This window comes from Cydia splendana, chromosome 8 (genome assembly GCF_910591565.1).
Source record: "Cydia splendana chromosome 8, ilCydSple1.2, whole genome shotgun sequence".
Classification (NCBI taxonomy): domain Eukaryota; kingdom Metazoa; phylum Arthropoda; class Insecta; order Lepidoptera; family Tortricidae; genus Cydia; species Cydia splendana.
Genome location: NC_085967.1, coordinates 4,403,377 through 4,415,541, shown reverse-complemented (window position 1 = coordinate 4,415,541; position 12,165 = coordinate 4,403,377). Strand labels below are relative to the sequence as shown.

General features: G+C 40.8%; 1 protein-coding gene across 1 annotated transcript in view; it reads left to right on the top strand.

Moving 5' to 3' along the window:
* LOC134792726 (echinoderm microtubule-associated protein-like CG42247) overlaps nucleotides 1–12,165 on the top strand; it is a 58,547-nt gene that overhangs the window by 29,799 nt on the left and 16,583 nt on the right. Inside the window, exons 2-6 of the mRNA XM_063764026.1 lie at nucleotides 7,832–8,023; nucleotides 10,676–10,792; nucleotides 11,006–11,136; nucleotides 11,474–11,604; nucleotides 11,897–12,035. Of these exons, the coding sequence (XP_063620096.1) occupies nucleotides 7,832–8,023; nucleotides 10,676–10,792; nucleotides 11,006–11,136; nucleotides 11,474–11,604; nucleotides 11,897–12,035 (710 nt within the window). The remainder of the gene's footprint in view (nucleotides 1–7,831; nucleotides 8,024–10,675; nucleotides 10,793–11,005; nucleotides 11,137–11,473; nucleotides 11,605–11,896; nucleotides 12,036–12,165) is intronic.

Sequence of the window (12,165 nt, the reverse complement as noted above, 5' to 3'; positions counted from 1 at the left end):
CTTCACATTACATTCTTCAAATCCTTTCACTTCCCTGAGGTTGTCTTTAAGGTATAATGGAAGGTAAGTATTAAAAACATTATATTTTATTGTATATATAAAGACTAATTGCAGATAAAATTTCCAAAGCCTATAAACATCAAACTAACTGGTAAGGTAAACGTACTAGTGCTCGACATGCTAATGCCCAATAGATGACACCCTGCTGTCACCTCTATTGACAATGACTTAAATTTCAAGATGACATGTACTGGGACCGCGTCGAGCACCAGTACGTTTAGCTTAAATAAAACATCACCTCTTTTCCTCTTTCCCTCTTTTCACCCGACTGATTTTTTTTAATTTTGGAGGGTTGGTCTTCCGACTATGATCTTAAACATATTACTAGTATATCAACCTTAAAACGTCAGTACAAGACTTGTATACTGACCTACCCGGTCATGCCTTAAGCATATGCTAATGCATCGGGCAGGGGAAGTACGTCACGTCGGCATATGCTAAGCGGTCCGCATGCCGAGATAGTGCCAGTCAGGTACTTGAACTTGGCTGGGCTGTGAACGCGAGTGACATTTAACGTAGACAAAATGAACTCTAGTGTGTAGTGTGTTTAATTTTTTTTCTCAATAATGTGGAATTATACCTAAATATATTAATTGCCACTGTCTAAAAACTAGTCATTTCCCCGCTCAATAAACGAAGTATAAAACAATAAAGATCTCACCTATATTGTTGTGATAATATTTAATACCTATCAAAAAGCCAAAAATTACTATTCGATTTATAACATAAAACATAACCAAATCCAAGTATTTATTTGCTTTTTCACCAATTTTGCACTAAACTAACAAATATACATATTAAACAATTGGGTTAATCGGACTGTAATTTTTAGTGTTCCGTACAAACTTTGTTCACGGAACACTTATTTGTATTTAAAATATAAAATCAAGTCATACATTTTTAATTCTTCCCAGCCTCAGTGCCTAATTCAATTACTACTTAAACGTGTTTTATGACAACAAATTAAAATACATATAAGCGAACATGGCCGTACACTAAACCATAAAATCTTACAGGTTACAACGTAAGAGAATTAAACGTATACTTCAAAGTGTAGGCATCAAAGTGTGGGGCCCAAGCAGATTCCGTTGGCTGGCAGCTAACTCGATGCTGGATAGCGACGAGGACGCGTTCGTCGTTGTCTCTCTCCCTGTCTCCGTACCTGAGCCTCCTGTAAGTCTCTCTCTGTCTCTCTGTCACCAATAAGACGTTAACTTTAGAAGAGCATCAAAGTGTGGGGCCCAAGCAGATTCCGTTGGCTGGCAGCTAACTCGATGCTGGATAGCGACGAGGACGCGTTCGTCGTTGTCTCTCTCCCTGTCTCCGTACCCGAGCCTCCTGTAAGTCTCTCTCTGTCTCTCTGTCACCAATAAGACGTTAACTTTAGAAGAGCATCAAAGTGTGGGGCCCAAGCAGATTCCGCTGGCTGGTAGCTGACTCGTTGCTGGATAGCGACGAGGATGCGTTCGTCGTTGTTTCTCTACCTGTCTCCGTGCCTGAGCCTCCTGTAAGTCTCTCTCTGTCTCTCTGTCACCAATAAGACTCTAGAATAGCATCGAAATGTGGGGCCCAAGCAGATTCCGCTGGCAGGCAGCTAACTCGATGCTGGATAGCGACGTGGACGCGTTCGTCGTTGTCTCTCTCCCTGTCTCCGTGCCAGAGCCTCCTGTAAGTATCTCTCTGTCTCTCTATCACCAATAAGACGTTAACTCTAGAAGAGCCTCAAAGTGTGGGGCCCAAGCAGATTCCGTTGGCTGGCAGCTAACTCGATGCTGGATAGCGATGAGGACCCGTTCGTCGTTGTGTCTGTACCTGTCTCCGTGCCTGAGCCTCCTGTAAGTCTCTCTCTGTCTCTCTGTCACCAATAAGACGTTAACTCTAGAAGAGCATCAAAGTGTTTGGCTGGCAGCAGACTCGATGCTGGATAGCGATGAGGACCCGTTCGTCGTTGTGTCTGTACCTGTCTCCGTGCCTGAGCCTCCTGTAAGTCTCTCTCTGTCTCTCTGTCACCAATAAGACGTTAACTCTAGAAAGGCATCAAAGTGTTTGGCTGGCAGCAGACTCGATGCTGGATAGCGACGAGGACCCGTTCGTCGTTGTGTCTGTACCTGTCTCCGTGCCTGACCCTACTGTAAGTCTCTGTCTCTGTGATCATCCTGTAGGCATTTGCCTACACACAACGAAGCTTATTTATTCCAAATTGGCTTACTGAATGGACAGATTTTGATGACCTTACCTATTCTACATACGTTGATTCAGAATGAACCATGTGCACTTAAGTCTAAAATCACACAAAATCATAGACATTCAGAAACATGTTGTACTGGACTGGTGGGGATTGTACCACGGGTGCTGTAAATTAGCCAATTTCGAACCATTTGGCTTAGATATATTCTTGTAGAGTGTTCCTTGAAGAAAACAATCAAGAACTGTAGCTAACTACCTACTTCCATATGATCCATATCACTACAAAAATCAAGAGCTTTCTACCTCGATAGATTTTCCTAATAGCAATCGTCATCACCTTTTGACCATGACCATATTATCCTAGCCCTAACCTCAAGCCAAACCTTACCGTCTTTGTCCCCTTTACTTTTGCAAGTTAATAAGTTCAGTATTTACAGGACGTGGCCTTATCTAGGCTCCTAATCCTTCCGGACAGTTACTTACCACATACTACCGTTCATTTCTCAAGGCTGAACAGTCACACCCAAATATACATATTACAACTTTATGTCAACGGAATAAAATTCACATTCGTTTGCATATTTATTACTCGTGATTTTACTATACCTATAGTTCCTGTTTAATTAACGTGAACAAAAGGACGTCAAATGTTGTGTGTGTAATTTATACGGAAAATTATGTAATCAAATGTTTTTCTTATAAATATTCAAGAGTTTCGCGTGTGGAGTGGTGAGTGCGTCGGGTAGATACGGTAATGAGTATGAAAGTAGGTAAGGGTTCTTAATGGTCTCCAACGAAATTAACGAAACGAAGGCCGATGGGTTTTTCTTTGTTTTTCACCAGTTCACTGGGTTGTTTTCGTAAAATACCACGTCGTTATAAAATTCCGCTGGACATGCAGGACGCCGGACGTACTAAAATTCACGACGAAAATTTACCTTCAGTTAAAATCGTGAGTAATATTTTGGTCTTTTTAGTGGGCTGAGTACCTACGGACCATTCATTTGAGCACCGTGTTCTTTATTTTGTTTATGATTATCTTCTTACTAACGCGTAAGGTAAACGTACTAGTTCTCGACATGCTAATGCCCAATAGATGACACCCTGCTGTCACCTCTATTGACAATTACTTAGTTTCAAGATGACATGTATAACTTTATACTGGGACCGCGTCGAGTACGTTTACCTTATCACCATGTAAATGGTAACAGTATTTCGAGGTAAATACGCGTGAAGTAGTAAAATGCCTCACAAACGCAATGTGAAATTGGCTAATCAACCCACAATTTGGCGAAAGTGACTCCAGATATTTTTTTTTTTTTCTTTCCTCTGCTGTAAATTCATGGTTAGGCGAATTCACGGCGAATTAGTACATTAGGTAAATACGGCTGGCGGATTTTTGTGTTATTTGTGACTTGAGGCCCGTTTCTCACTTGTAATACAAGCGGATGTCACTTTTTGACAGACTTTGCTAGAAAGTAGGAAATGCAATAACCGGCCAATCTTCATAACCGGTTTCGGTTACGGTTATGCCCGAAAAATAACCGAATATCAGTTATAATCGGTTAAGGTACGACCGGTCTGGCCTAGTGGGTAGTGACCCTGCCTGCGAAGCCGATGGTACTGGGTTCGAATCCCAGTAAGGGCATTTATTTGTGTGATGAACACTAATATTTGTTCCTGAGTCAAGGGTGTGTTCTATGTATATAAGTATGTATTTATCTATATAAGTATGTATATCGTCGCCTAGCACACATAGTACAAGCTTTGCTTAGTTTGGGGCTATGTTGATCTGTGTAAGATGTCCCCTAATAAAAAAAAAAAAAAATGTTATTTTCAACAAAAATGATAATTTTACAATGAAGTAATTAAAAAAATACGAAAATAAAAGTACAGTATTAGCATAAAGTAAATTTAGGGAATGTGAGTATAAGTCTTCATTTTTTAATAAAACACACAAAATACAGTAAGAGTAAAATATGACCTTGAACGTGATACAATATTCAATAAAAATATTTCATAAATAGGGGAAGTAAATTTGGTAGATTTTAATTATTAAAGTACAGGAATGACAAAAATTATAGTCACAGACGTCACAGCCAAAAACGGCAGGATTTTGTAGTCATTAGATGATAGAAACATAGGATTTAAGTCATAAATAAATAACCGAAAATAACCGTAACCGGTTATTCCAATTTCCAATATTCAGTTATGAAATTTTGACAAAATATTCGGTTATAACCGATTATTTCGGTTACGGTTATAACCGATTTGCATTCCCTACTAGAAAGGTACTTCCACTTGTATTACATACTTTTGAGAAACGGGCCCTTGGTATTTCTACAAGAACATAACTTAAACCAAGCCGTTAAGGATCTCCTCCTAGTCCTAATCTAATTTTTAATGTTCTCGTGCCTCCAGTAATACAGTGGCTACGACAATTTGATAGTATAAAAACGGACAGACCATAGTACTTTAAACTAAACATCGTGTAAATTACAAGCACATTACAAGGCATACAAAACTCCAGCTAAAACATTTTACCACGGAACAAAATCACCTCGCTAACGAATAAAATCCGCCCGATACCCCAATTACCCGCTAAACGACAAAATACAAAATGTCCAACATTTTCGCCGTATTAATTCCGAGCGCCGCAGTCCACTTGCTATGCAGCAATTTTCATGAGACGACCTCGCTTAGCACACGATGACTGGCCGAATACTGTTAACCAACTAAACTTGAGCTCATGTATTAAGAAGAGAGACATACTTTACTGTAGGTATACTAAACTCAAAAGTTGGTTGGTCTGTCAAGACGCTACGATAAAACTGTCTGTATAAGATGCACGAATTAAATACTCAAATACAAGTTTACACAAAAAGATAAAGATAAACAACAGCATTCTGCAGGAGTACTAAATGTGAAGTCCAGATTTTAATACTATTTGACATGCACAATATACTGTCAGCTTACAGGCCCATAGCCGCCAAAATCTTTGCTCAAAGTAAATATAGTAAGAACAAATAATTGTCCTGAAACTACGGTAATTGCTCTCAATTACCTACTACTGAAAACTCTAAACAAATTGATTTTACAAATAATTACAATAGCTAGGTAATAAAAACATTGTGTCGTAGTTAAAAAAGAGCTGGGTACCTACTTGAGTTGATTGAATTGCTTCAAAAGCACAGTTTTCCCGCTGCACCTGAGCAAGCCACGCGAGACCGTTCATACACCCTTCTTCGAACTTTATCAGTATTCGCGAAGGTCAATCTGGCTGGTGTTGCACGCACCGCGATGTCCTTGATAGACGGTCAGTACACCTGCCAAGGACTTTTCGGTGGTCGAAACGCGCGTGTTTACAGTACTGTGTTGGGTGGCGCGGCGCGCGCCCGCGGCAAAATATCGCGAATCAAGATACGGTATTACGCGAAAAGTGCTGAGGATTTGAGGATCAGTGTTATGGTTAGTGACTCAGTGAGCACAAGTATTATTGGGGGTTAATCATAGAAAAAATAGAAGTTTTATTTTTTATTTACTTAAATAAATAAAATAAATAAATATTATAGGACATTCTTACCCAGATTGACTAAGTCCCACAGTAAGCTCAAGAAGGCTTGTGTTGTGGGTACTCAGACAACGATATATATAATATATAAATATGTACTTAAATACATAGAAAACAACCATGACTCAGGAACAAATATCTGTGTCATCACACAAATAAATGCCCTTACTGGGATTCGAACCCAGGACCACCGGCTTCACAGGCAGGGTCACTACCCACTAGGCCAGACTGATCGTCTGGTATGGTGGTCTGGTGGTCTGGTGGTTACTTGGCACGTGACTCAATTTATAATTCCTGCATTTGATTAGATCAAAAGCACGAGAACACCGTAAGAACTTCTCAAATAAAATAATAAATACTTGCATTATTTCTTTCAAATTTACAACTTTATTAATATCATTTGAAATTTTAAAATTTACAAATTCTGCACAAAAGACTCCCCCTTTTTGAAGTTAGAGTGAGTTATATGTATAGTTTCTTATTTTTAAGACGAAGCTTATTTTAGCCCTATTACGTTTAATTAGGCATATATTTAATATTGAAAATATTTTAAATTTATGTACCATAAACCATCCATAAACACGTGATTAAATAAATTCTTAAAGCAAGGAATTAGGAATTCCAACTTCAAATTAAAATTCTTATGCATATCTACTTGCGTTAAACAATAAAATGGCTACCGGCCGGCCCCCAATAATGTAAAGTAGGTTAATGCATTGCTATTCGCATATAAACGTGAAAAAACAACCGGTCGGAACTGACCAGCATTCCCTCGTAAAGCCGAAGAATTCTCGAATAAATTCTCCTTCGTTAAACTGTGCTACACAAGTAGTGGCTACAACTACTTGGTTATTGAGTCCTACCTATAGAAGTAATAAGAACCACTAAGTCCCTACGTACAATACGTACATATGATAGGAGAGGATTTTTGTGCAAGATTAGATGACCTGTTCAAGCCCAATTAAAGGATTGTCAATTTCAAAGTTCGACTGCGCTGCCGAGACAGACATTTTTAATTTATATGTATACTAACGAGACATTTTTAATTTCTATGTACTACTAGCGACCCGCCCCGGCTTCGCACGGGTTAGAAAATTATACACCTAAACCTTCCTCAAGAATCACTTTATGGATAGGTGAAAACCGCATGAAAATCCGTTCAATAGTTTTTGAGTTTATCGCGAACAAACATAATACAAACACACAAACAGACAGACGAGGCAGGGGACTTTGTTTTATAAGGTATAGTGATTGTATGTTACAAATTGTATATTACAACAGATATAAATAAATCCTAATAAAATAAATTCTCCACATAGGTACTAAAAACAAACACCCTTTCACCTATCCCCTAACCTCTACGCCAAATTGCAATCGCAATCTATTGTATGCACATGAATTCGGCGGTGTTTGCTAGAGTGCATTTATCAGACGCCAACCGGGTCAGGGTCCTCGCACCCACGGAAACAATTGAACGGCGTTAGCCAGGGCTCGGCTAAATTGCAGGTGCTGAAGGAAATTGTGCATTACGACTACTTAATGGCATTTTGTTTTGGAATGCGCGGCGGTTAAAAGGTTTCTGGTTGTTTTAGGTCGTTGAAATATGAAGGAATGTAGCTAATTTCAGGGTAGAAAAATTTGAGTGCTGAAGTAGGTAGCGGACTTTGCAACTCAGTCGTTGTCGATGTGTCAAAATATACATTAGTCCTTGAGATGTTTCGTAAAATTTAATTTCAGCATCTTACAAACATCAAATAATGAATCGCTATGAGTTAAATAGTTAAGAATTCGAAGAGTGATAATTATTTTAGCAAATAGAACATGGATAGGAAGCATCTTAGATGTCGTTTAAAATTCCTCAACTTTTTTACAGAAACGCCGTAATAGTTAAAGTCTCCCTATATACGAGAAAACTACTACCTATTTTAAAATACAGCATTTAAATTTGACTAAGTTAATGCTTATTCTATCCCAATAAAACATATCTATACTAATCAAACCTTTACCAAACAGGCAGCAAGTTACGGCAAAAAGAACGGCATGTGGTACGGCGGCACGACCCCCGCGGCGGCCCCGAGCGGCTGGTCGCGCGCCGGCACCCGCAAGCAGTCCGTGGCCGAGTCCGACGCGCCCCCGCCGGGCGGCGGCAAGCCCACGTCCGGCCGTGTTATACGGATCATTAACAACATGGACCACTCTATACAGGTGACTTATAGTGTAGAACGCAAGCAGTCCGTCGCCGAGTCCGACACGCGCCCGCCGGGCGGCGGCAAGCCCACCTCCGGCCGTGTTATACGGATCATTAACAACATGGACCACTCTATACAGGTGACATATAGTGTAGAACGCTAGCAGTCCGTCGCCGAGTCCGACGCGCCCCGCCGGGCGGCAGCAAGCCAACCTCCGGCCGTGTTATACGGATCATTAACAACATGGACCACTCTATACAGGTGACAATATAGTGTAGAACGCAAGCAGTCCGTCGCCGAGTCCGACGCGCCCCCGCCGGGCGGCGGCAAGCCCACCTCCGGCCCCGTGTTATACGGATCATTAACAACATGGACCACTCTATACAGGTGACATATAGTGTAGAACGCAAGCAGTCCGTCGCCGAGTCCGACGCGCTCCCGCCGGGCGGCGGCAAGCCAACCTCCGGCCGTGTTAAACGGATCATTGACAACATGGACCACTCTAGATATACAGGTGACTTATAGTGTAGAACGCAAGCAGTCCGTCGCCGAGTCCGACGCGCCACCGCCGGGCGGCGGCAAGCCCACCTCCGGCCCCGTGTTATACGGATCATTAACAACATGGACCACTCTATACAGGTGACATATAGTGTAGAACGCAAGCAGTCCGTCGCCGAGTCCGACGCGCCACCGCCGGGCGGCGGCAAGCCGACCTCCGGCCGTGTTATACGGAGCATTAACAACATGGACCACTCTATACAGGTGACTTCTCCTACTGTGATCCTACCGGCTGCGCCATATCAGGAGATATACAAACGACCATTATCGAGCATAGACTACTTTATTCATATATTGTTTAGCTTACCCACATTATTATGAGTATTAGGATGCCTACAATAGTGTAGAACGCAAGCAGTCCGTCGCCGAGTCCGACGCGCCACCGCCGTGCGGCGGCAAGCCGACCTCCGGCCGTGTTATACGGATAATTGGCAACATTATGAACCACTCTATACAGGTGACTTATAGTGTAGAACGCAAGCAATCCATGGCCGAAACCGACGCGCCCCGCCAAACTAAGTATGTTTTTAGAATTAAGTTCACATCATGTACCTAACAGTACACATCAGGCCATGGCCTCATTCTCTGAAAGATTTTTAATCCACACCTCTAATTAAAAACAAATCAACTGAATAATATAGTACTTAATAATGAAACGCTTACTCTGATTGCTTCAAACAGTCAGTTTTCCGCCATCATGGGTAAAGGTGCCTATAATTACCGTAAATACAATTTATTTCGCGGATTGCTTTAATAAGTAGCTTTGCGAAGACCTTGGAAGTAAACTCATGGATTCAATCGCGTAAGTGCTCGAGGCTACGATATTTATGATTCATATTCACTAAGGGGCTTTATTCTACTACGTAAAGTCTTGTAAGGCCCACCATACGACAAAAGCTTGTTAGTGGAATTTGAAGCTTATTGTTTAGATGATAAGGTAGATTTAAACATTTAGCTTAAAGTAAACCATAATGAACTCAAGGAGTGCTATTGAATTTGAAACACAGAAACGCTAAATACCTAAAAAAAATATTAAAAAATATATATTCAAAAAAATATTAGGTGCATTACATTTGACGACTGCTCTGGCCGAGTGGGTAGTGACCCTGCCTGTGAAGTCGATGTTCCTGGGTTCGAATCCCAGTAAGGGCATTTATTTGTGTGATGACTCAGATATTTGTTCCTGAGTCATGGTTGTTTTCTATTTAAGTATTTATATATTATATATTATATATATCGTTGTCTGAGTACCCACAACACAAGCCTTCGTGAGCTTACTGTGGGACTTAGTCAATCTGTGTAGGAATGTCCTATAATATTTATTTATTTATTTATTTATTACATACACCCATAATACCTATGTTTAAAAGCCACGCTGTATAAGTAATGTCGATATACGCTGCGTTTGAATGCATGCAATACATTATGCTAATACCATAATATTACTTTCAATAGCTTGGCTTACAAGGCACGTGTAACCAAAGTACCCGTGATAAAGTAAAACTGCGCTGTAAATGGCCGTAATCTACCTAAAGGGCTATTAAATACTACTAGAAACTGTATACAGTTGAACTATAGTGGATCTAACCTTGCCATAGGTAATAAAATAGCTGTTAGAGCATATGAAATACATCCGCGAATCATCTATGATTCCTTTAACCCTTTCTCCAAACTTTTTTACCTGATATTGCGCCTCAGAAACTTTCGCGCGGGCCACCGTCGGTTTTTGCGCCGGGGGACGGTGTCTACGTCTACGCGTCCATCCATCTATAACAAATCACAAAAGTACAGTGTCAATATGACCATCCTTCCGACAGAAAGCAAGAAAGCAACCACTTGACGTCTTGCTTTCATTTCCGTTTTTTCATATACCTAAATAAGCTGCAGTCATAGAGTCTCTGCGGAAAAAGAAGACTCTTGGAATGTATTGGGCCCCATACATTTCACGACTCTTCACTTTCCGAACAGACTCTACCAAATGCCATGATTTCTGCCGAAATAAACCACCATACTTTGAGCTATGAACCTAAAATAAAAGATAGCTTAGGACTTCCGAACACTCCTAAGTTTTCCAAAGTTTTGGTTTGTCAAATGCCATATTTTATTGCAGTGCCGTGTCTTGTTAAACCTGCGTACCACGCAGCCTTTCGAAGAGGTCCTGGAGGATTTGGGACAAGTACTGAAAATGAGCGGAGCCAAACGAATGTACACAATCACTGGACAAGAGGTAATACTAGTTGTTATGTGACCAACAAAAACAAAATCAAACTCAAGACGCCTGACGCGTTTTTATTTTCTTATTTTTTTATAATTCCTTCTTTCATTCTGATTTCTTAAACAGGTAGTTAAAAGTATAGAACTATGATGGAATCATCTCACACGTTTGTATGTTTTACTTGCTGGTTTATATCAAATGTTTGACCTCCCAACTTTTTTGTAGGTGAGAAGTTTCTCCCAGCTTCGCAACGAGTTTGCTGACGTGGAAACCTTCTACCTGGGCACAATGATGGTCGCACCAGCTCTGAGCCCCGGAGTCAGCGCGCCACTGCCAGTCGAATCTCCTATGAGAAGGTGAAATAATATCTAAAATCCCTCTTCTAACTTTTGGCTCTTTTGTAACAAACACAAATATTAGTGACGGACAAAGACTGAATTTTACGTGACACTACTTACTCCATATAAAAATTAACTGTCATAGGGATCGTCATTTAATGGGAAAGGTATAGGCCACGTTCACTGGTATAGGCTCTCCGAAACATGTCGCGCGTAAGTAACTTACAACCTACAATGTGTCTTAAAATGGAATACAGTTACAGGACAAAAATTTAAATATTTATTCAGTGAGCTTTTGACAAGTACATATCTGAGACGTATTATTTTATTCTTTATTATACTTTAAAAACTGTAGGTCTCGATCCCGAGGTAACGTGGCCGCAGCCCCAGCCTCCGATGAGGTGTCAGTGCGCGGGCGGCGCGCACGCAGCAAGAGCCGACCGAGGGTGCTGTACGCACCTGAAGGAGAAATCGTTCGTAATTCAGGTATATACTCACGAAACGAAATAAGTATTAAGAGATATGTAAGTAGTATCCTCATATGGTTTTTTAAGATAGTTCCCATTTTACTACATACCAGTTTGCCTACAACATACCATAATTAAAGTATTCTTCATCTTCATCGTTCCCTCGTGACTGAGAATGTGCCTCTGCCTCCGTATTTGTGGGCTGGCCTCAGCATTGAGCCTTCCTTTCCATAAAATAAATTATGTAGCGCTGCTGCTCTGTTATTTGCGTTGCATCTGTTTTTATTTTAACACTCCAAAATGTTATCCAGATTACACTCTACTGGAGGTACTAAAGGAGGAGCCGATCCGCGTAACTATCCGCGGTCTCAGACGCACCTTCTACCCGCCCATCCACCACGCTCCCGTTGACAACGCGCCGCCAGAGAAGAAGCTCGCACTGGAATGGGTGTAAGTCCTTCCATAGTTTTTAGAACTGGCAGGAACAAGTATTATAGTGTCTCTTTTATTTCTTCACAAAAATACTCTCAAAAACACTAAACTATTACATTTTGCCTTGACAATAAACGCTGACACCCAC